We start from the raw sequence: 24,015 nt of genomic DNA, 5'->3' as shown, positions 1-24,015 counted from the left end.
GACTTTTTCTATAATTTTTTTTATACTAATTAAAGTAATTCAAAAAGGCTAAGATGTTACTCAATTACATGTATTGAATTAAAGAAGTGGGCCAAAAAACAAAAGCAAAGAAAGTAATTATGTGTTTATTAAAAAGGATTAAATTGATATATTAAAAAAAGGGCACCCAACGCATAGGTGCCACGTGTCGGAAAAGTGAAAATTTTGTAAAAAGTATGTGCATTAAGCATTACAAATACGTACAAACATGTACAACACGACTATTGTACGTTTGCTTTTTAAAAAAAGGAGATGCGTATAGAACACGAATGTATTATTGAAAACTACGTACGTACACACACAGATATATATATATATATTACGACTAATTAAAGTAATTCAAAAAAATAAGATATTACTTAATTACATATATTAAATGAAGGAAGTTGGCCAAAAGAAAAAGTAAAGAAACTAATTTTTATATTTTTAAAATTTATACTTTTGAAAAAAAAAAAAAAACCAAGAACACTTCTCCCGACGAAATTTCGTCGGCAAAGATCTATGCCGACAAAATTCGCCGGATTAGGTTTCCCCCGACGAAAATATCTTTGCCGACGAAATTTCGTCGGGAGAGGTCTTATTTTTAAAAAATAAATATAAACCTAGGATGTTTAGGTTAATTAATTTTTAAAAATTTTATTTTTATTAGCTACATAATATATTTGGAGATTTAATTAGTTGAATTAGCAATTATATTTTAATTATTATTTATTTAATGACTGATTATGATTAAATATTTTAATTAACTTCATGAATTATATTACTTAATGAATTGTAATTTAATTTCTCTTTTTCTTTTTCTCCTTTAATATTCACTAAGTTAATTACTAATCAAAGTAATTAAAAAAGTGAAATACATACTATGCTACTTAAAGGGTGTAGCCTACCATTTCATAAAAATTTAAATTTAAAAATAAAATAAATAAAAAAATTTAAAAAACTGAGTATAGCCGTGCGGCTATACTATTTTTAATATAAAAAGGAGGACCCCAACGTTTAGGCGCCACGTGCCCACTTTTTTAAAAACAAAACAGAGTATAGCCGTGCGGCTGTACTTTATTTTGTTTTTTTTTAAAAAAAAGGAGCCTCTAGCGATTAGGCGCCACGTGTCCCAAAAAAGTATAGCCGGCCGGCTAGACTATTTTTCAAAAAGAAAAACATTGTACAGCCGCACGGCTGTACTCCCTTTTTTTTTATTTTTTTCCCAAACGGACTTTGTGATGACACGTGGCGCCTCGTACGATATATCGATCCGAAGAACTTACTTTCAGTTGTAAGTCATCCATTCTGCTCCTAACTAAAGTGATGCTAGGCTGCTTCACACATTCCTCTCGTTGCAGATCTATTCGATTAACCGAGCAATGCAAAATTTTTCACTAAACTTTATTAAAGGTCGGGGTATCATCAAGTTAGAATTTCTGAGGGAGACGAACCAAAGACAACCTGTGTTACTAGTGGGTGGGGTTCCTCTTTTTATCTTTAAAAATAGTATAGCCGCGCGGCTATACCCAGTTTTATTTTTTATTTCTTTAATCTTTGTATTTATTAAATAGTATAGCCGCGCGGCTATACCACTTTTTTGGGAAAAAAAAATATAATGTTTGACACGTGGCGCTAAAAGAGGGAGGGTCTCTTCTTCTTGTTTTCAAAACAGTACAGCCGCACGGCTATACGCTCTTTTTTATTTTTATTTTTTTCCAAATGGACCTTGTGATGACACGTGGCGCCTAGTGGGCGGGGTTCCTCCGTTTTATCTTTTAAAAATAGTATAGCCGCGCGGCTATACTACGATTTAAAAATAATAATAATGTTTGACGCGTGGCGCTAAAAGAGGGATGGTCTTTTCCCTTTTTTCAAAATAGTACAGCCGCACGGCTACACTCCCCCTTTTTTTTTTTTTTTTTCCCAAATGGACCTTGTCGTGACACGTGGCGCGTAATGGATGGGGTTCCTCTGTTTTCATCTTTAAAAATAGTATAGCCGCGCGGCTATACTCAGTTTTTATTTTTTATTTCTTTAATCTTTGTATTTATTAAATAGTATAGCCGAGCGGCTATACTATTTTTTTTGGGGAAAAAAATGTAATGTTTGACACGTGGCGCTAAAAGAGGGAGGGTCTCTTCTTTTTTTTTTAAAAAACAGTACAGCCGCACGGCTATACTCCGTTTTTATATTTTTTTTTCCAAATGGACCTTGTGATGACACGTGGCGCCTAGTGGGTGGGGTCCCTCTTTTTATCTTTAAAAATAGTATAGCCGCGCGGCTATACCCAGTTTTTATTTTTTATTTCTTTAATCTTTGTATTTATTAAATCGTATAGCCGATCGGCTATACTACTTTTTTGGAAAAAAATAATGTTTGACACGTGGCGCTAAAAGAGGGAGGGTCTTTTCTTTTTTTTCAAAACAGTACAGCCGCACGGCTATACTCTCTTTTTATTTTTTTTCCCAAATGGATCTTGTGATGACACTTGGAATGTCTTTTAACAGTTCCACATCTTTACAATTATGGTAAGGATTGAATTTTTGTATGGATAGTTGAGCTATGAATCTTTCTTTTTTACTGTTGGTTATTTAAAATGGTTTTTGTGATGATTGGGAATTTCAGATAGGAGGCAAACGAGTTGGGATTGTTGGATTGGGAAACATTGGCTTAGAAGTTGCTAAGAGACTCGAGGCCTTTGGTTGCAATATCTTGTATAACTCAAGGAAGAAAAAACCATTTGTTTCGTACCCTTTCTTTCCTGATGTATGTGAACTTTCAGCTGATAGCGATGTGCTTGTCATTTGTTGTGGTTTGAATGCTCAAACCCACCACATGATTAACAAGAAAGTCTTGTTGGCATTGGGAAGAGAGGGGGTGATTGTGAATGTAGGACGTGGGGCTATAATCGACGAGAAGGAAATGGTGCAGTGTTTGGTGCGAGGCGAGATTGGAGGTGCTGTTTTGGATGTGTTTGAGAATGAGCCTCATGTTCCTAAAGAGCTCTTTGCATTGGATAATGTCGTACTGTCACCACATCATGCTGGCCTTACACCAGAATGTTTCACGGCTTTGCGCGAACTAGTAGTAGGGAATTTGGAAGCATTCTTCTCAAACAAACCATTGCTTTCTCAAGTGGAGAATAATTGAATAGATTTCTATTTTCAGATTAGCATCTCCATATCTTGCATGTCATCTTTATGGTTTATTTCCCATGGGGATGATTCATACAGAAACTACTTGCATAACTTTTAACTTTTCTTCTGCTAAGTTTCCTGCACTTTTCTGAATCAATGCAATGTAGGGTACAAAAAATTGATGAAAATAATGAGGGGATGAAAGAAAACAAGGATGAAGAACTGATTCGTATCGGATATGGGCTTCCCCTGAATCATGCGTATCGGTGCTGCATATATATTATTATGATTCAGTGTTCATGACCTAGCACTGAAAGGGTGCTTGCTCTTATAAATTTGCTTTTATCTAGCCGCCTCCTGTGTTTTGTTACTAATTGAAATGATTCTGAGCATTCCATTGTCGGTCTTAACCCCATTGACTCCGTTGACATGCCGGAATTGTGGAGCTGCTATAGCTAATGCAAGAAATGTGTTCTGTGAGGATGTGGCATATGTGCCAGTAGGGATTTGATTATTCATGTGCTAAGAAAGATTTCGGCTTCTTGGTGGATATGTGATACAGAGGATTTGAGCTACTCCATTGTTCCGAGGCCACCATCTATTTGTTTTCTTTTGATTATGTGTTTTTAAGGGGAAATTGGTGTAATGAGTTAGCGTTTCTAGTATTATTGTAAATTTTAGAACTTTTTTTTTTTTTTGGGTTGTTGTAATAGTGGAGTCCCCAAAATGCCCCCCCTTGAGTGCCTATAAATACTCCCCCTCCCTGTGAATGAAATACAAATAAATCTGAATGAGAGTTTCTTCTCTCTATCTCAATTCTCTCAATTTCCTCTCAATTTTCTCTCTAGTTTATAACACGTTATCAGCACGATTTCGTTCAAATAAAACCAGCTGAATTTTATGTTCAAATGAGCTCTCTCTCTCTTCCTCTGAGCAATTTTTCAAGCTATTGAAAATGAGCTCTCAGATTTGCAGATTCAGAGCCCAACCCAAAGCCACAAAAGCAGAACCACAACCCGAATAATCTCTCACTTTCGGACCAAGCAAACCCGAAATTTCGTTCGTTCTGAACTGTTTTGGGAGAGTATTGGATGCAGTGAGGGCTGACAATTTTGCCCCTGGACTTCAAGGGTGTGTGGGCAGCCATGGAAGAATCTCAGAAATTTGGCCGTAATCACAAACCCACCACAACAACAGCAACAGAAAAATTGAGCAAAAGCTCTAGTACCAGTAACTCCTGCATTTCTTCTTCATCATCTGGGATTTTTTTTTTCTTTGATTCGGACCAAGATGGTGGCAATGGTGGCCACAACTCGGACGACTCGGAGCATGACTCGGCCGAGGTTAAGCGACTCAGAGAAGACCTACTGGGTTTCCTCGACGAATCGGAACTCGAAGCGGCCACTCAGGACCTCGACTCGGTCATGAAAAGCTTCGAGGAAGAGATTGCATCCACCACTTCTTGTCCGACGTCGCCTCGTCCGTCGCCTCCCAAGCCGTCGGCTCCGGTACCGGTGGTCGATCTGACGTCAGATTCGGCGAGTCCAATCCGGACCTTGGTTACCTTCTAGGAGCCTCAGATGATGAGCTGGGTCTCCCTCCGTCGGAGAACTTTAGCGAAGTGCTGGCAGAAGGCAGAGAGACCGAGTTGGTCCGAGTTTCGTCTGACTCGTCCGGAATCGACGTAGAGGAGGTCCCATGGTCTGAGAGCGAGAGTAAGATGATATCCCATGGCTAAGCTACATGGTTGGACTCTGGAAATGGTAATCAGCGATGCAGGCTTGGTAGCAATTACAGGGAACTGCCCATTGCTTAGTGACCTTGACGTCTCAAGGTGTGCAATCACCGATTTTGGAATTGCATCCCTGGCCTGTGCAGACCAGCTAAATCTGCAGATCCTCGCCAAAAGCCTAGTCTAGTACTAGTATTGTGCGTAATGATGCGGTCTAGATTCTGAAGTTGAGCAAGATTGATTTACAGATGGGGTTGTAGGTCCAGGCGGTAATGGTGGACCTGCGATTATTTTGGGCAATTATCAGCAGCAATGATGAAAGCAAACCCACCGATAAAGAAAAGCAAACCCACCGAGAAAGAAAAAAAATTAAATATTAAAAAAAAAAAAAAAAAGGGATCACTCAGCAAGGGCATAAGCGATAAGTTTTCTGCTCCCTTATCTTCTCTATTATTTCCTATTATATTTATCTGCTTTTCTTTTACTAACCATTAACAAAAATGGACCCTTGGTAATACTAAACATATTATCAGTGGGAGACCGTTACTAATACTAACATTTTTCTTATTTTATTCGGTGGTGGTTTTAACCCTACATTTAATTTTATTTAAATGTATGGAGCAGAATTAGTGCCCATACAAGCATGTTTACTTTATCGTAAATTTACTTTTACTTAAAGTATGATGTGGAATTAACCCTCATACTTTATGAATTTACTTTACTGTACGTTTACTTTTATTAAAAGTATGATGTGGAATTAACCCTCATACTTTATGAATTTACTTTACTGTACATTTACTTTTATTAAAAGTATGATGTGGAATTAACCCTCATACTTTATGAATTTACTTTACTGTACATTTACTTTTATTAAAAGTATGATGTGGAATTAACCCTCATACTTTATGAATTTACTTTACTGCACATTTACTTTTATTAAAAGTATGATGTGGAATTAACCCTCATACTTTATATTTCCTTTTATTTAAAGTATGGTGCGGAATTAACGTCCATACAGCAAGTAATTTATTTTATGGACTAAATGTGCTGTATGATGAGTTTTTACAGTATGCAGATCAGGACCAGAAGTTCCTTGATCCTCATCATACAATTACATCAGGACTTGAAGATCCTTGATGATGATGTTAATATGAGAGCTGGCAGTCTCTCCGGTACTATATTGGTAAACATGTGATTGGACTTGAGGGTCCTTGATCCCTGACATGTAAATAAGGACATGGAGTTCCTTAATGATGTAACAGTACCGTATTGGTTCATAATGCCGTACACATGGATGATAACTGTACTGGCAAATGTACTGTACACATGAATAGTGACGTATACATGAATAGTGATGTATGCATAAATATTTACCATTTTGGGTAAACTATCACCATTCAAAAGGGAACCTGCAGTTCCTTAAACTCATGGATGAGCAATTAAATGAGATGCCAGAAGTTCCTCAAAATATGGACAATTATGTAAGGGCTTGAAGTCCAGAAATATGTACAGAAAATTGTAAAAATGTCCATACCATGAGAATATGTGATTTTGGCCTGAAGTTCAAAATCTAACAGTGTTGAGAACCTGAAGTTCCAACAATTAAATGGACAACCCTTGAGGTATTATTGCAAATTGTGGTACGCCACATATTTCTTTGGCATAAGAGAATGATGAATTGAGGTTCCCCACCTATTTTGTTATATCTGGGCCGGAAGCTCATGAACCCAAATATATGAGATATTAGCGTGGCTTTTACTCAATTCATATTTCATGTCCATTTGAAAAGGGTGAATAAATTCTGAGTTTTGCCCAAGCCAAAAGTTCCATACGTTGAAATATGAAATTTGGGAGAATCGATGTGGTTATTTGAACCTATAAGGCACAAGGTTCCAAACCGTCATTTTGAAAAGACGTAAAAACCACAGGTGCAAGTTTAAGAATGTGCGCAATTATTATTACAGGAATATACAACAAATAGATTTTTTCCTGCAATGAAGGTGCAGGCCCTGTAAAATCTATAAAAATACATTATGTTCTAGAAGCCTCTGAAGGAAGAGGACGGCGCCTCTTAAGCTTAGCCATGAGCCTCTCATGGTCTCCCAAAATTCTTTCATTGGAGACCTGCAACATGTCTAGCCTTCTCAGTGTATCAACAGAGTACGAACTCACCAGTTTCAACAAGGCATTATTCTCTCCTTTAAGTTTCTCAACCTCCTGTTGAGACTCATGAAGCATTCTTTGGAGAGACGAATTTTCAGTTGTTAAAATCTAAACCTCGTTTGCTCTAGCACGCAAACGATCAGCCATGTTAGAAACAGAAACAGCACTCTGAATGCTAAAAGCCATTGAGTCATCAATAGCCTCTTCCTCTGATCTCCCTGTCAACAACATTTCATCCATTGGAGTAATGCAATTCCTAGCTACTATGACAGCAGTAGCATCATTCATCATCACAGAATCATTAACTGTGAGATGACGATTTTTGGATACAAAGGATGGACGCCAAACTTGGGCGTCACTGGTTGTTGTGGGAGTATCATTTAAATTGAAATAATTTGGGCAGGAGGAAGAGGAAGCCATTTTTAAGAAGGTTTCAAAGAAAGCCTTAAGAAAACTAAAGTTTCAGAAAATGAAAGAAGTTAAGTTGAAACGCAGTTGCTCCAATCAAGTTTTGCAAAGGCAATATCTATAGGAGGAAATATGGCTACAGTCTTTTCAGAATCCCAATATCTTTTCGGATTCCCATATTTTTCTTTCCCAGATTCCAAAACTTCACGTGGCCTCCATTAATGTTTGTCGGCACTTTCGGCGTTTTCAAAGTATTATTTTCGTCAAAAGCCGATCTTGCTTTGCGGATTTCACGGAGCTACTTTTTCAAAAGTATCCCGAGAATCTCGCAATTTTCCTATGGTTAATTTGAAATTCACCGGTTCTACCTATTCATTGTATTTGTGTATAAATGTGCTATTAACGAAATTTTCTTTGCAGAAGACATGAGTAAGAAAAACATTCAATGAGAAACATCAGATTTCTATACTTGATCTATCTCAATTCCCTCTCAATGCGATATCTACTTGTTTTTCTTATCAGTGAGCACCTAATGTGCCCGAGAAGCAAGACTATCTCTGATCATCCATTCAGGAAGCGAGACTATCCCTGATCACGTTTCCGCCACATCAGGGAACTGTGAAGGCAACCTTATGCTCTCATCTCCGGAAGTTCTTCTAAACTAGAAGAAATGAGAGCTTGTCGTTTGCTCCCACCAGCTTCCTTCCTTGATTGCTGAGCTTGTTGTCTGCTCCCACCAGCTTCCTTCCCTGATTGCTTACCTTCTCTTGCAATCCATATCACAATTTTTTGCATTTTTTCTCTTTTTTGTAACTCTGAGGGTTATTTGTTTTTGACAGAGAAAAGAGTTGTGATTTTGCTCTTGCAGGATATAACTAGATCATCAAGTGCTGCATTATATTTACTGGGCCGATACGAGCTTGAATGATACTTGAGAAAAGTTTCTCCCACCTAAGGATGTAAGCAATATTTGTGTTATTATATGCTTATATACTTATTTGATATTTTATCTTGAAAGGTAACCAAATGGGGAGATAAGTCTGTTCCAAAAGAATGGCTTGTATGTATCCATGAATTATTAATGCAAATTTTACAGATTGCAAGTTGGATACATTGATAATACACTGCACAGATTAAAGTCCCATAAAAACAGAATATGGGTATAGCAGTGATCAATATGATGCACGCCTGTTGCGTAGCAAATGATGTGGATTGAAGTCCCGAAAGGACAATCCTTTGACATGTCAATATTGATATTATGCACGCCTAATGCGTAGCAAATTATATGGGTTAAAGTCCCAGAAATTAATTGACATGTATGTATTAATCTGTGGCATGCCTGCAGCATGACAGATATATGGGTTCTAAATGTTCCAACTCCCTAAATGGAGATTTTCCACGCCCTATGTAAAATAACGCTCCATTGGAGGTTATAATCCACATTCTCACATAATAAAAGCCCCCTGAAGTGGCTTGGGTACCCAAAAGCAAAAGAAATGCTTATGATTGATGCATGCGCATGCACATGAGAATTGTGAGATTATGAATTGATGAATGACAATTTTTGGTTTTGGAGTAGCTACTCAAATCATCAATGGGCTGTGTTGATTGGAACCACGTTCAATTATTAAATGTCGACAATATCATTGGCTAAAATGGAACGAGGTAATTCCATTATAGATGAGAATGAACGTGAAAGAACAAACCCACAGTACGAACCCCAAAAGATGTTAATACTGAAATTTATACTTGGGTGTTCGGAATAAAAGGGAATATACCTACTTTGTATGACACAATGTTTCTGGCAGAAACAAGGAATGTTGGGTTTTCTCCATATCTACAAATTCAATTGTGCCCCCCCTTTTATTGCACATTTACGGAGACCAACATGTTATCTTTAAGGGTTATTAAATGCACAGAGCATATCACCTGAAGTGATTCCCTAAAGATGTATAAATAGCTGGGTTAAAGCTATATAATGTGTCATAAAGTTTAATCCCTTTAAACAAAATCCTTGAAAGGATTGAAATTGCATGAAGCAAGTCCTTGAATGACATGTGCCCCTCTGTACTCAATGTTAATGTACATAAATTGCCTCAGTGAGTATATTGATTATAATGTGATTGCAACACATTAAAGTTTCTCAAGAGTTCCAAAAATATTTGCCTCGACTTAAAGATCGAACATTATGCCAACGAGATTCTTGCTTATACTAAGAAAGTATTGAAGCATTTTTATGAGGATTATCCGTTGGACACTTTAAGGATTTTCCGGAAGTATATTGGACCGGACATCGTATTTGAGCTCAACTCCATCACCATCATTTTGGGATGATGTGAGATATACGGACTCTGGAAATCTATATGGTCGTTTACTGGAACAAAGTTAGTCATAAAGTTTTCAGGGGGAGATATTCATCAGGGGGAGCATGATATTAATAAAGACCTTCATACACTGTACTCTTTTTCCTTCATCAGGTTTTTTTTTATCCCACTGGGTTTTTCCTGATAAGGTTTTAACGAGGCAGTGTCGCTTAAGATTGACTCACAGAAGCAGTGTCAACTACGATATTCAGAAAGCTGATCAACAGTATGACTTAAAGATATTTTTGCCAAGCATCAGGGGGAGCGCGCTATCAATAAAGATCTTCAAACACCGTACTCTTTTTCCTTCGTCCAGGTTTTTATCCCACTGGGTTTTTCCAGGCAATGTTTTAACGAGGCAGTGTCGCACGCGCGTCAATATATATAGAATTTTATGTTACACATTATTATGTACTCTTTTTCCCTTTGACCAGTTTTTGTCCCACTGGGTTTTTACTGGCAAGGTTTTTAACGAGACATATTCTGTATCATTTGTGGTCTCCAAGGGGGAGTGTTGTAATAGTGGAGTCCCCAAAATGCCCCCCCTTGAGTGCCTATAAATACTCCCCCTCCCTGTGAATGAAATACAAATAAATCTGAATGAGAGTTTCTTCTCTCTATCTCAATTCTCTCAATTTCCTCTCAATTTTCTCTCTAGTTTATAACATGGGTAAAGTAATTTCTTTTCCTAACTAAATTTCAGCTTAACAAAGCAACAAATTAGAAGCAGACCCTAGCGCATTCGAGTATGAATTGTCCCACTTAGATTAGAGTAAAAAATTAAACGGGGACAATAGAGACTCGGGTAATTTCCTAATAGTAATGGATAAGGTTATAAACTATTCTTATCTATAAATGAAAATCGGGGAAAAAAAAATTAAAAGAAAGAAAGGATCCCATTATACACATATATAGTATAGCTGCACTGCTATACTATTTATTAAAGGAAATTAAAACAAAATAAAAACTTTGTACAGCCGCCTGGCTATACTTTAGAAAAACAAAATCGAGTAGCAGAGCTACTGTACAGCACCTAGGTGCCATGTGTCAAAATAAGTATAGCCATGCGGCTATACTATTTTTAAAAAAAGATTAAACCCATCGAGTATAGCCGGTCGGCTGTACTATTTTTATATATATATATAAAAAAGGAACCCCTAGTGATTAGGTGCCACGTGTCAAAAATAGTATAGCCGATCGGCTATACTATTTAAATACATTATTTAAAGTAGTGATCAGGTGCCACGTGTAAAAATAGTAGTGGGGCTATACTTTTTTTTTAATTAAAAAAATTTATTATAGCCGCGCGGCTAGACTATTTATTAAAGAAAATTAAAACAAAAGAAAAAACCCAAAATCTGTCAACTTTAAAAAAAGAAAATGTGGTTTTTTTCTTGGACGAGAAAAAAAAAAAAAGAAAAAAAGTTGGTCGTTTTGTTAGTTAAGACATTTTTAAACCTTGTCTACTCGCTGCAGCCTGCAACTCAAATGAACGACACTAACCCTAGAGAGGCACACGAACACACACCTCACAGTAAAACCCCTCCATGTTTCTCACCAGGCTCTCCCGCCTAAACCCAAACCCATTCCTACTCATTCTCACGCGCCACCTCTCCAACCCCTCGAAACTCCACGACCGCTACTCCTTCAAACCCCCACCCTCCCTTTCCCCAAACACCCAGGGCCAAAACCCGAACCATAATAACCCCAAGAAGAAGCAGAAACCCCAGTATCGCCCGCCATCGTCCCTCGACCGAACGGGTCAGAAGCCGATACATTCGGATTTGCCCTTCGATTTCAGGTACAGCTACACCGAGAGCAGCCCGACGGTGAGGCCCATTGGGCTGCGCGAGCCCAAGTACTCGCCTTTTGGGCCGGGGCGGATTGACCGGGAATGGATCGGGGTGTGTGCGCCGGCTGTGGACCCCAAGGTGAGGTCCGTGGAGGGAGCAGAGGAGGATCCGAAATTGGAAGAGAAGAGGAAGAGGAGGAGACAGAAGGTTCAGGGAGAGCCTCTAACTCCGGCTGAAAGGAAAATATTGGTGGACAAGTGCCAGAGGCCCAAAACCAAGAGGCAAATCAATTTGGGTATGGTTTTTTCTTTCTCCTTTCTGTTTCGTGTTTTATGAGCTTCTTGGAGTGTGGTCCGTAAATTGCCAACAAAAAAGAAGTTTTTGATAATATGGGCACTCCCAATTTTGTATGATTGACCGGATTTGAGCTTTTTTTCTTGATATTGTTTTGTGCTTGCTGAATTGTGTTTTTGGTTTTTGTTGTAATTGATATAGGTTCGAGTTTCTTGAGCTTTAGGGTATTCTGATTTTGTTTGATTGTTGGGGCGTGAGCTTTTTTGCACTGTCTAATGTGATTGTTTTGGATTTTGGTTTTACTACTTTGGTGGGTAATAAGTGTATGGTCTTGTGTTCTTCGGTTCTATTTGGTGTGTTTGCTTTGTAGGCTTGTGTTATTTCGTCTTTTTTTATCAAACAAGTTGAGGCAATCAGGCAAATGTCCCACTTTTGCATTGTTTTAAAGTTTTCTATATGACAACCCAATTCCTAAACAAGAATAAGCAGTGTATTTTATGATAATCTTCACTCTTATTTATCTCTGCTATCGTCTTATTGTGCACTATTGTTTGATTTCTTGTAGGTAGAGATGGTTTAACTCACAATATGCTGAATGATATTCAAAACCATTGGAAACATGATGAAGCAGTGAGGATAAAATGTCTAGGTGTTCCCACCGTTGACATGAAAAATGTTTGCACCCAACTTGAGGTATCTTATGTTCTAGTTACCGCTCTCTGCACTGCATCTTGCGTCTGATAGACTGTTGTTTCACTTTTCTCTTCTCCTTGAGTCTTTTGCGCTGTGGTATGCATGCTGTACCTCAGATAGGTCCCTTTTTTGTGTTTACGACTTATGAACTTTATGCTACATCATTATCTGGGTTGATGATACACAATGAAAACTAAAAACTCAAACTGTGTTGGAAGATAAGCTGCTGAATTTGCAAGGGGATCTCTGTAAATCAACGATGGCACTGAGAAACAGCAAGGACAATGCGACTCTGATGTTTCAGATTATGAAACATAAATTCTGATTGTAAAATCAATGAATAAATTAAATGCAATGCTACATATAAATGTTTGCGTTGCATTATGAATTAGTTTACATATGAGAATGGTTTCAGGATTCACTATTATTTCTTGGAAGTTGGAAGAAATGCTAAATGCATGTTTCATGTGTATGTTACAGGACAAAACCTTCGGAAAAATCATCCACAGACATGGTGGTGTACTTGTATTATACAGAGGCAGGAACTATAAACCCAAGAAAAGGCCCGTGATTCCATTAATGTTGTGGAGGCCACATGAACCCGTATATCCCAGGCTGATCAAAACTACAATTGATGGCCTAAGCATTGAGGAAACAAAGGAAATGAGGAAGAGAGGATTAGCTGTCCCTGCTTTAACAAAACTTGGTACATCCTTTTTCTGGCTATGGTCTTTATGACTTGATAGGTATTTCTATGATCATTTACAAGCTAGATGAAACTGCAGCCAAGAATGGTTATTATGGTAGTCTGGTATCCATGGTTAGAGATGCTTTTATCTGCTGTGAGCTGGTTCGGATAGACTGCCAGGGTCTTGAGAAGAGTGATTACAAGAAAATAGGCTGCAAACTCAGGGTAAATTTCCAAGCCTTTCTATCTTTTTCTGCTGAAGCTTGCTTTATGTACAATTCTAACTTTTATTGCTCCCATGTACAATGAGATGCTTGCACTGGCTAGTCATGGGCAATTCCTACTGCATTTTCCTTCTTTCTGTATATCCGGGAAAGACACAATGATATTCTTTCTTAATTTTCTTGGCCTTGTAGCAGACTACCTACATAACCTAGAATGTGTATCTGCATGTGCGATTGTTTCTGTTTATCTAAGTTTTTTATTTTTTACTTATACTTTAGTATTTTTGTTGGTCAACCACTTATACTTCAGCATTGATACAGGATCTTGTGCCTTGTATCCTGGTGACATTTGAGAAGGAACAGATTGTGGTTTGGAGAGGGAAGGACTATAAGCCTCTAGAGGATGGATACTTCCTTCCAGATCGAGAACTGTTTGATAATCCAGAAGGGGATTTGGTTTCAGGAAAAGAGGGGTGTGGTAACTCAGATGGCAGCAGTAGCGAAAAGGAATTTGACTCTGGTGAAGAGTAGTAGTCCCTTCTTGCCGCAAGTTACAGACACCACATGGGTGTTATCGGTTGGAGACTTGGATTTGATCAAGCTTTTCTTCTCCCAATTGCAATTTTGGAATTCATGGAGAGCCGAGTGGAGCCGGTCCTGCAATATCCTGGAAATGGTATTTGGGTGCATTTTTGGGTTGTGTTGTAACGAGGAGACTGCCTATTGAAATTACATAACAAGATCTAGCAGGTCCCCCTCTGCAAGGCAAAAAATGGAAAAAAGAGAAATACTTATTCCGTAGGAGTGTGGAGTGAAAAAAGGTAAAAGGAGCCAAAGCCTGAAGTGAGAAAACTGTACTGAAATTGGTTGACAAAACCAAGGGTAAGAATTGCATAAGATTCTTTGGATTTGATTCTCACCATTTGGATGCCAAATGAAATGTTTGCATTATTATTGTTCAAAGAGTATGAATATGGAGTGATTCTATGTATCAAATGAACTCTGACTCTCAGTTTGTGGAGATTTAATATGGAGACACTGATACTAATCCTAATTGGGCTAGCATTGGATCAACTTAACCCTAATTTTATTTCTGCCAATGGTTAACTATGCCAACCCTGACAAAAAAAAAGAACAGAAATGATGTTGAATCTCAAAATGGTAACATTTTTTTATATTTTAACATCACATGCTATGGAATATTTTACTGACAAATCATTTTCATTACATAATTAATAAGTATACCCCAAGATCCTTCCCAATACATACATCCCGAGTGCATCATGTCCATTGTCTCCATGCTGCTGCTGCACGTGCTTCACAATTTCATAATTTCCTCCATAGCAGTGGGAGTGGGCCCACTGAGACTGCTGGTTGGACCCCTCTGCTTCCTTAATTAAACCCTTATCAATCACCTCCTCCGCAACTGGGCCTTGTGATTGGGAAGCATCCACTCAATTCAATTCACATTGCAGCAACGTGTTTGTGTTTTGCTTTGCTTTTGCTTGTTCTCTTCTTATATTATATTGTCCCCACCAAAAAGGCCAAAAGGCCAGGTAGATATTATATTATTTGAGTGTGGTAGTGAATTGGTTCAGATTACAGCTCAAAATGTTCACGGCAATTCGTCCAAAAATATATAATGTTCACTGCAATATCATAAAGAATCGCTCTAGTTAAATAGGCTGCCAAAATAAGTACCAATAAAACTTTGGTATGGCAAATCACCCATTAGTGTAATGATTTGAAGTAATTGTACATTTAGAAAAGGTCGTAAGTTCGAGTTCTAGCATCCGTATAGTGTATGTGAGTTTAATATATTATCACTCATTTCAATAAGAAAAATCCTTTAAAAAAAATTTAATATGAAAACCAAACGAAAAAATATCAAGATTTTCATCTATACAATACATTTATTTTCACTTCTTTATGTTACAATTTTTAAGATATTCCAATAAGTGAAGACCGATATCACTAAATTAAATGATTATTAATCTTGACAAAATAAAAAGTCGTTATTGGAAGATGTGTGCTTACTATTTGTGAGTTGTGGTGTGGCAGAGGTGAATTAAGATGAGAATAAAATAATGCACCATAGAGGCATGCCGCGCGCCTCTTTTGAATTCTTCCATTCTTGAGTTGTAGAAAGTCATGAAAAAACAAATGAAAATCCCCTTTGACCCTAAAAATGCAATGTTTATATGTAAATGCACTTCTTCTCCCTTTTTCGTTGATAAATGCATTTTTTTATATTTCAGGCATTGACATCAAACAAAGTGGAGGGATTCTGCGTTCAAATTATGTGCATGAGAGTTTGATATTTATGTAATAATTTTATGTTTACATAAAAAATTATTTATCTAAAAAGTTGCGACTGTTTTTTTACCTTAAAAAAACTTGTTGAAAGAGTATGAAGTCATTGCTCGTCATTTGACGTCGACGACATAACTACTACAATAAGACTCCATTTGAATGAAATTATAAGGTTACATTGTTTGTTTAGACCATTATAATAAAATTTGTGCAATAAATAAATGATGAAAATAAATGAATTATAAATGATTCTTTCCATATAGTAATTTCATATTCATTCAATCTAGTGTATATGTTTCTTGTTTTTTAAGCAAATTTAGTATATTTGTCAAATGCAAATCATTTATTTCAAATTTCTCTATCCAAACAGAATGTAAAGTTTTTCTTAATTAGATTTCACAATTTATTTACACTAGCACTCCCTGAGATTTCTTGTGTTTTCACAAAACACCATCAGGCCTCAAAAATTACACAAACACCCTTTGAGGCTTCAGTTTGTTTTCACAAAACCCATTTTCGTTGATTATTTGTCCAAAAATTGATGATTTTATTAAACAAAACTTATGCAAATGACAAAATTAACCTCAATGAAGTATACGCAATCTAATCTCAAAGCCTAACTTTGTCATTTGGAGAATTTGTTGTGTATAAAATCATCAAATTTTGTATGAAAAATCAATAAAAAAGAAGTTTATGAAAATAATTTAAAACTTCGGAAAATGTTCATGTAATTTCTAAAACCTCAAAAAAATTTATGAAAAAGTCAAAAACCTGATGGGTGTTAAGTAACTCTTTTGTATTAACCTATGTATTGTCGTCGACCCACTTCTCATTTCATGTTGTGCCAAACGCGTCGTTCTCCGATTGAAACTCAAGTGGAGTAGTAAAAGTAAGTTTTCTGTTGGCCAGTAAAAGTAAAGTAGTAAAAACTTAAAACTACGAAAAAAATTTGGAGCGACCTTTTATTTATTTTTAACAGAAAAAAAAATATAAAAGAAAAACGCGGCGAAATAATAAATCTTCCACGACCACACGTAGAGAGTCATCGAACATTTTTTAGCCTTAAATACCGTTTTGTCCCTCACTCTCTCTCTCTCTCTCTCAAGCTTGTAGCTTCATCTGCCATACCATTATACTCTGCTACATACAGCTACTACCACCCCAAGAAAACACACAGTAATGGCAGACAACGATCTCGCCTCGCCTCTCATCTCTTCTCCACCCTCCGATCACCCTCACTTGATCCTCACCGTCCAAGACGACACCGACACAGACCACAACAACCACAACGGCAATCACGGCAGCAACAGCACCCACCACCACTTTCGCAACCCATATGCGTTTCTCGGGTCGGATGGGTTCACCGTGCCCGGTTCGACCACTGCGGACCCGTTTAGGAACCACACACTGGAGATTCGTGGGCTTTACGAGTGGTTAAAGATCGGAATTTGCTTGCCCATCGCGCTGGCTCGACTTGTGCTATTTGGGGCCTCTTTGCTGATTGGGTTTGTGGCTACAAAATTGGCTCTTCAGGGATGGAAGGACAAGAAGAACCCTATGCCTAAGTGGAGGTGCAGGATTATGTGGATCACTAGAGTCTGTACTCGTTGTATTCTGTTCTCTTTTGGGTAAGTTTGATCTGGAATTTTTTTTTTTTTGGTGTGGGTTTTTATGCTGTTCTGTTTTGGTTTTGGTTAAGATGTGTTTGGAGGAAAAGATTAGAAAGTGGGATTTGGAATGTTGTTTTAATTGAAGTCAAGTAGGTAGTTTGAGTGGAAATGGTCAAGTGAAGACATGATTTTTGAAATGTTTCTGGCGACCTGTTTGGATGCTGAAAAAATTAAGCAAGGATATGTGACTTTTAGTTTCGGGAGATTTAAGTGCTGTAATTAAGTGAACTGGATACTCTCATTAGATTCGAATGAAAGGAATTGTAGGAAGAATCTAATGCTCTGTGAAGCTGGTGTGTCTGTGTTTGTTTTTAGGGTCAGCTCACATAACGTAGAGAGAAAATATGAGGAAAAGAATTGAGTGAAATGATTTGGGCTGGTGGTGATAAGTAATCGGTTTGGCAGTGCATCTCTTTTCATACCAGAGTTGATTTTTTTAATATTTATTTGCATTCTTGACAATGGTGGAATTCGTATGAGAGTGTTTTTTTTTCTTTTCTAATAATTGATGTTCCCTCTTTCACCTCTTACTGCAGCTACCATTGGATAAGACGGAAAGGAAAACCTGCTCCTAGAGAAATTGCTCCAATAGTTGTATCTAACCATGTATCATTCATTGAACCTATCTTCTATTTCTATGAATTATTCCCTACAATTGTGGCATCCGAATCCCATGATTCCCTACCCTTGGTTGGAACAATCATCAGAGCAATGCAGGTAATTTCGTGTCCCTTCACAGTAATTGATTTTAACCAGCACTCCATATGCAAAACAGCTTGTTACAATCACTTTCGTTGCTGGTAGTTATGTTCCGTTGTAACAGTCAGTCTCATTGCTATCTGTTCTCAGGTGATATATGTAAATAGGTTTTCTGCATCATCAAGGAAGCACGCTGTTAGTGAAATAAAGGTAAAAAGTTTTTGTTAGTTCTTGGATATCCTTATTTGATTAGTAAGTCATGAACCAATTTAGATAAACAGGTTCTCAACTTTTGTCTCTGAACCTCTTTGGTATATATCCTCGCGCAATTAGTTGCATGAATCTATATTTAGGATTTAATAAGTTAAGTGATTTTTATCAATTTTATAAGCTATTTGATACAGAAATGTGCTTTCAAGGATCTGAATACAGAGAAAAGCTTCTTGCGATAGATTTCCTCGAGTGCTTTTATTTCCTGAGGGAACCACAACCAACGGAAGATTTCTCATTTCATTTGAACTCGGTGCATTCATCCCTGGTTTCCCCATACAACCAGTAACTGTACGCTATCCCCATGTACACTTTGACCAATCCTGGTGTGGCACTTTTCCAATCTAAAATTTTTGTTGGTGTTGTCTTAAGTGGTATCTTATAACGCTTCATGTGGTGTTCTGGTTAGGGGGCACATTTCTTTGGCAAAGCTCATGTTTAGAATGTTCACACAGTTTCACAATTTCATGGAGGTAATCTCTTTCTCCTATTATATTATGGTTGTTCCATCGCGTTTTGTCATAAACTTTTGTATTGCATGGGCATTGATTTAGGTAATTTGATCTGAATTGAGCAGGTAGAGTATCTTCCTGTTGTGTCACCCCTTGATAACAAGAAAGAAAGTGCTGTTCGTTTTTCTGAGAGGGTGAGAATCTGCGTGAAATTGATAAAAATCCATTTTTCTTTCACCATGATTTTGGTTTTGCATTGCTTATTTTATTTTATTTTTATTTTAGTGCCATTGTTTTATAGATTATTAATGGAAGTTGACACATACAAATATATGCAGACTTGTCATGCTATGGCAACTTCACTCAATGTTGTACAGACATCTCATTCTTATGGAGACTTAATGCTTCTTATGAAAGCAACTCAGTCGAAATCGAAACTGGTATACATCTTTGTTTATAGTGATGCCTTTAGCAATTGTAACAAGCTATGAACCCGAGACCCACCCTAACCCTATACCCCCTTCATTTACTACCCAAGCCAAAGCCCATCAATTATATCATTTTATGAGCTTCCATGTATTAATTTAAATTTAGACTGTTATAAGAGCTACTCAATGACCTATTCATTCTGAACTAAACGTTTCTATCTTGACTTCCATAGGAGCGCCCCGCATCTTATATGGTTGAAATGGCGACTGTAAAATCAGTAAGTCCTTCCACATAACTCATAATCGTGCATCCTTGTGTTTTTAACATATATAATGTTAGAAACTGGAACTAGAACTGAACAATTTTGTAAAATAACTTTATCTCTCTTTATGATTAAAAAAAAAAAAAAGTTAGGAGGAGATTCGTGTATTATTTATCTTATGTCTCATTTATTTCTTCTGAATACAATCTTTTTTGAACTATGGATGATTGCAGAAGTAGCAATTAGTACTTGTAGATCTTATCAAAGTTTTATAGAAGCATTCAGTAAATAAGGGCGAGTCCTTTGAAATGGTACCCTTAATGGATAAAAGGGAAGATGACTATTTAATTCTTTTGCCATGACTGATGCTTTTGTGGTTGAAGTCCCAAGGCACAAGTCACTTTAGATTACTTCATGTATAGGATCCTACATAATGACTTGATACTTGAAAGCAGAATAGTAATTTATATTACTTCATATATGTGCTTCGACAAACTGACATGATACTTGAAAGCAGAATAGTTTCACAAGTATAGAAGAGTAGGCAGGGATGAAGGTTTCCCATAGGATCCTACTTAGTTCATTGATTCAACAGATTGACATGTTATTGCTCTAACTTCTTCTAGAGTGGCTGTAGCTTCTTCAATACAGTCTGACGCATCTACTTTTCTGCATGGTATCTGCTATTTCTAGCAGTTGCAATACAAAAGTGTCTAAGCTTATATGGTTCCTATCATTAATTTATAAGTTAATGTGCCCTTTGTTTTGTTTAACGATGTATGTGAGACCTGATAGAGAAATTAAGTAATTTATATCTTGTTTTGCAGTTACTCCATATAAGCAGCATGGAAGCTGTGGACTTTCTGGATAAGTTTCTTTCTATGAATCCAGACCCTAGGTACTGTTGAAACTATTATTAAAGTGAAAGTTGTTGCTGAGTCATCTTTTGAGTGAATGATGTTTGTCAACTTTTATTATGTATTGCTGCAGTGGGTTGTATAAATTTTGGTTCTGGCATCTGAATTATGGCTCATATATAATTAGGTTGTCTCTACCTTTTTCCTAGTGGATATCTACCCTCCCTCTGTATGCTCTTAACGACATTTATGGCAATCCCTTCTCCCAAAAAAATACAATTAGTTATGTTAAAATTGCATGCTCAAGATAGTATTTTAAAATGCTGTTGGAAATCCATGTTTATTTGCAAAATATTAGTCCTTTTGCCAACCAATACAAGGAAAAAGGTGCATGTTTTCTCCCTTTTTTCTTTATCAGTCTTACTAACATTTACTATGATGTGGGTATTATATGTGTTCCTCCTGCTTTTATATTGCATGCATTTGCAATTTTTTTACCCTTTTCATGTCCGTAAAGTGTTGGTCCTGAAGATTGTTTCAGTTGCAACTTCTACAGTTCACTGAGCAAAGCTTGGATAACGAATCTGACATAAATGAGTGATTAGATGCTAACTAATGAATTTATTTAAATGACATGACATCTGAAATACTATACTTACAAATGGTGTAAGTATGTGCAAACTTATTAAAAACGTAAGACTAGTAAGATTCTTATTGTTGTATCCTGCTTGCAGAGGTCATGTTAACTACAGTGGTTTCCTGAGGGTTCTAAGACTCAAGGCCTGTACCTTTTCCGAAGAGGTCAGTTACCATGATCTTTTGCTAAATAATTTCCCCTTGTCTCGTAGTTTTGCAAAGAGTTTGACAGGCTATATGATATATTCTGGGTTTTTTTGACTTTGCATAAAAGAGATCATTACATCAGAGTTGTATGTGTGTTTGGCTTCCAAGCACCCCAACAAATTCTGTCCTCTCCTTGAGAATAGAAATATGATTACATGGCCTTTGATACCCTTCTGTTGGTCACCAGGTGGACTTACTTTTTGCTATATCCCTGACAATATTTGCTCTACGTGTTTGCCCTTCTCCCCGTAGTCTTACTTCAGTAGCCTATATTAGCATTTTGTGGTTAGTATGTTAGCATTGTCTCTACCTGATTAAGGACATGGGGACAGGTGACTGTTTTTGGTAGGGTACAAGATGTTCATTCTGGGGAAAATGCATGATAGTTTTTCTCGTCTTTTTCATTTTTTCTTTCTGTTGTCTTTTCCTTATTTAAACTATAGTGATTGCTTTCTTTCTATTATCATGCTGCTGACCTTATAAAGTATTCTATACACAATTGAACATTAGTGCATGTTAAATGCTTTTTCGATGTGTATATAACTTTTATTTTTCCCTGTCATTCCCATAACATGGAAATCTTTTGGATAACAGATATTTGCTTTCATTGATGTTGAAAAAAGTGGATCAATCACGTTTAAGCAGGTACTCCAACACCCCCAGGCTGTCTCTGTCTCTCTCTTCTTGTGTGTGTGTGTGTGTGTGAATACGCGTGTGTGCATTTTTTAGCATGCGCTAATGCTTGAGTGTATTAATAATGATTACATCATTATAGAATATTTTCTACAGCGTATTTGAGGTGAGTGATGGTGTTAGCTGCAGAGATGAAATTTTACACTAACAGGATTTGTATATATTATACATATCATCTGGAATCAAAAGTAAAGCATGTTGGGTTGGGGAGGTTTTTGTTGCTCCTGAATGAAAAGCGATACTTTATATTAGAATAGAAATCCACAGAGAAACCTTAGAGAGTATAATGCGTGTATATTTCATATATTTTTAGATACCAAATAATTTAGATTCATTGCATGATTAACTTGTTACTCAGGCATATATGGTACTTGGTTGTTTATGAAACTGTTTGTGCATCTGATTTTGTTTTTATATGTCATGATACCGAGTTGTACATAATAGTATCATTTTGTTGCTTTCAGTTCTTGTTTGGGTCTGTGCATGTCCTGAAGCAGCCCTTGTTCCGGCGAGCCTGTGAATTAGTTTTTTCTGAATATGTTTCTGGGGAGAATGACTACATATCAGAACAAGAAGTATGCCGCTTGCATTGATTTTTCCTTCTTGTTTTTCTTTTCAAGTCCACACATCTTTGTTATGATGAATTGACTTGCAATTTGTGGTTTTTAATTGCTTCAGAATCAGTTTGGAGAGTCCGTCAGGCCTGCAATCCCGGATTTGAATGAGGATGAGGTGATGGGGATACCCTTCTGGGCTTCTATCCAAATTCTTAGGATTTTTAAGCATTGCCTGCACATAATGGAGCATCAAAGCATCTTCCAGTTGTGTCTTTGGTAAGATGACTAATGTTAATTGATTGCTTGCAGGTCCATGAACTGTTTAATCTATTTGATGCTGATGGTGATGGAAGGATCAGCAAGGATGAATTTTGGACCTGTCTAAAAAGAAACCCACTACTGATTGCGCTTTTCTCACCTTGTTTGCTTAACAAGGACATTTCACAAGATGGTAATAGGTTGGAGGAGATTGTGTAGTGGATGCAGAGAGAGATTTTCTCTTTATGGTTTGTGGAGATTTTGTGCACCATTTGTAACCTCCATTAGTCTGGTTTTATTTTGGGTGGAGAGAGAGAGAGAGAGAGAGAGAGAGAGAGAGAGTGGCGGAGCTTCGAGTTGTGTGAAGTAATAGGGAGGGAGGGGGCATAATATTTTTACCTTGCTCCCTTAAGTTGCTCATACTAGAGTTCCGATTTAATTGTTTTTTTTTATCTGTAACTTTATATGTCATTGTCTAGAAAGTGAACTTACATAATTATAGTTTGTGCATTAATCCAGATAGATTTTTTTGTAGCAGATTATGTAGTGCTAAACCAAACTGAATGGAGATTGTGTGATATCAAATTTGATTGTAAAATTTTGCAATTTTTCTCTTAACTTTTTAGAGCATGTCCTGGCCTATCATCCAATGTCAGGTATGGACCGAGCTAGTCAAGGAAATTGGAAAGAGTCTTTGCACAGGCCAAAACTGGAAGAAGACAAGTGACAATGACATCAGTTGGTAACCAGAACTTTCCTATGGAAAAAAGGTTCCAATTTTGAATTCCTCACCTTCAATTATCAAATGAGGAAAGACTAATTTACTTTAACTAGAATTAGAATGGTAAGGCAGTGGTGATCCACCACAAGGCAAATTCCACATCAGAAATTATTTTTTTGGGCAAGAAATGGTCAACATTAGGCCTCAGTTGCATTGTATTTGCCTTAATTCAGCAGCTGAAGCCAAAGGAATGCCCCAGTCTCCCCGCTAGAGGCCAGAATGTGGAGGGCTTTCATTATCTGGGTGGGACAGTGAGATGATAAATATCACCTTCTTCCAAGAAGAATCTTGGCATGTATTCTTTAGCGAAGACCCAAAATGGTAGAAACTGGGCTATATTATATATAATGTCCAAGACAGTGTCGAAGAATAATTAAAATGTCTTGTCAAGAAAAAAGAAAAGAAAAAAAACTGC

At 37.1% G+C, this 24,015-nt stretch overlaps 4 protein-coding genes across 4 annotated transcripts; all 4 read left to right on the top strand.

The window, feature by feature from the left end:
• On the top strand, positions 2,617-5,353 carry LOC18786400 (glyoxylate/hydroxypyruvate reductase HPR3; the record flags this gene model as incomplete). Its single annotated transcript, XM_020557387.1, has 1 exon — positions 2,617-5,353. A coding segment is annotated over one exon (555 nt), but the record flags the coding sequence as incomplete, so codon positions are not given.
• On the top strand, positions 4,122-5,391 carry LOC18785288. Its single transcript, XM_020556567.1, has 2 exons — positions 4,122-4,622; positions 4,655-5,391. Exons 1-2 carry the CDS (start codon positions 4,304-4,306, stop codon positions 4,894-4,896), a joined length of 561 nt encoding a protein of 186 aa, XP_020412156.1. The 5' UTR covers positions 4,122-4,303; the 3' UTR covers positions 4,897-5,391.
• Positions 11,178-14,588, top strand: LOC18787196 (CRS2-associated factor 1, mitochondrial). The gene is made up of 5 exons (XM_020558477.1): positions 11,178-11,912; positions 12,477-12,604; positions 13,085-13,310; positions 13,390-13,517; positions 13,838-14,588. Exons 1-5 carry the CDS (start codon positions 11,372-11,374, stop codon positions 14,045-14,047), a joined length of 1,233 nt encoding a protein of 410 aa, XP_020414066.1. The 5' UTR covers positions 11,178-11,371; the 3' UTR covers positions 14,048-14,588.
• LOC18785231 (lysophospholipid acyltransferase LPEAT2) lies at positions 16,784-23,424 on the top strand. Its single transcript, XM_020557734.1, has 14 exons — positions 16,784-17,457; positions 18,036-18,216; positions 18,349-18,408; positions 18,631-18,794; positions 18,878-18,941; positions 19,046-19,114; positions 19,259-19,360; positions 19,582-19,626; positions 20,439-20,509; positions 21,203-21,269; positions 21,906-21,956; positions 22,469-22,579; positions 22,683-22,736; positions 22,871-23,424. Exons 1-14 carry the CDS (start codon positions 17,009-17,011, stop codon positions 23,036-23,038), a joined length of 1,656 nt encoding a protein of 551 aa, XP_020413323.1. The 5' UTR covers positions 16,784-17,008; the 3' UTR covers positions 23,039-23,424.

This window comes from Prunus persica, chromosome G2 (genome assembly GCF_000346465.2).
Source record: "Prunus persica cultivar Lovell chromosome G2, Prunus_persica_NCBIv2, whole genome shotgun sequence".
NCBI classification, from domain to species: Eukaryota; Viridiplantae; Streptophyta; class Magnoliopsida; order Rosales; family Rosaceae; genus Prunus; species Prunus persica.
This window is presented reverse-complemented; position numbering and strand designations above follow the sequence as displayed.

Coding starts and splice junctions, on each gene's coding strand:
- LOC18787196 (XM_020558477.1), top strand. CDS start 11,372: ATGTTTCTCACCAGGCTCTCCCGCCTAAACCCAAACCCATTCCTACTC. Junction 12,605..13,084: donor ATGTTTGCACCCAACTTGAG/GTATCTTATGTT, acceptor TGTATGTTACAG/GACAAAACCTTCGGAAAAAT. Junction 13,311..13,389: donor CCCTGCTTTAACAAAACTTG/GTACATCCTTTT, acceptor ATGAAACTGCAG/CCAAGAATGGTTATTATGGT.
- LOC18785288 (XM_020556567.1), top strand. CDS start 4,304: ATGGAAGAATCTCAGAAATTTGGCCGTAATCACAAACCCACCACAACA. Junction 4,623..4,654: donor GATTGCATCCACCACTTCTT/GTCCGACGTCGC, acceptor TCGCCTCCCAAG/CCGTCGGCTCCGGTACCGGT.
- LOC18785231 (XM_020557734.1), top strand. CDS start 17,009: ATGGCAGACAACGATCTCGCCTCGCCTCTCATCTCTTCTCCACCCTCC. Junction 18,217..18,348: donor CAATCATCAGAGCAATGCAG/GTAATTTCGTGT, acceptor ATCTGTTCTCAG/GTGATATATGTAAATAGGTT. Junction 21,270..21,905: donor CCTGTACCTTTTCCGAAGAG/GTCAGTTACCAT, acceptor TTTGGATAACAG/ATATTTGCTTTCATTGATGT.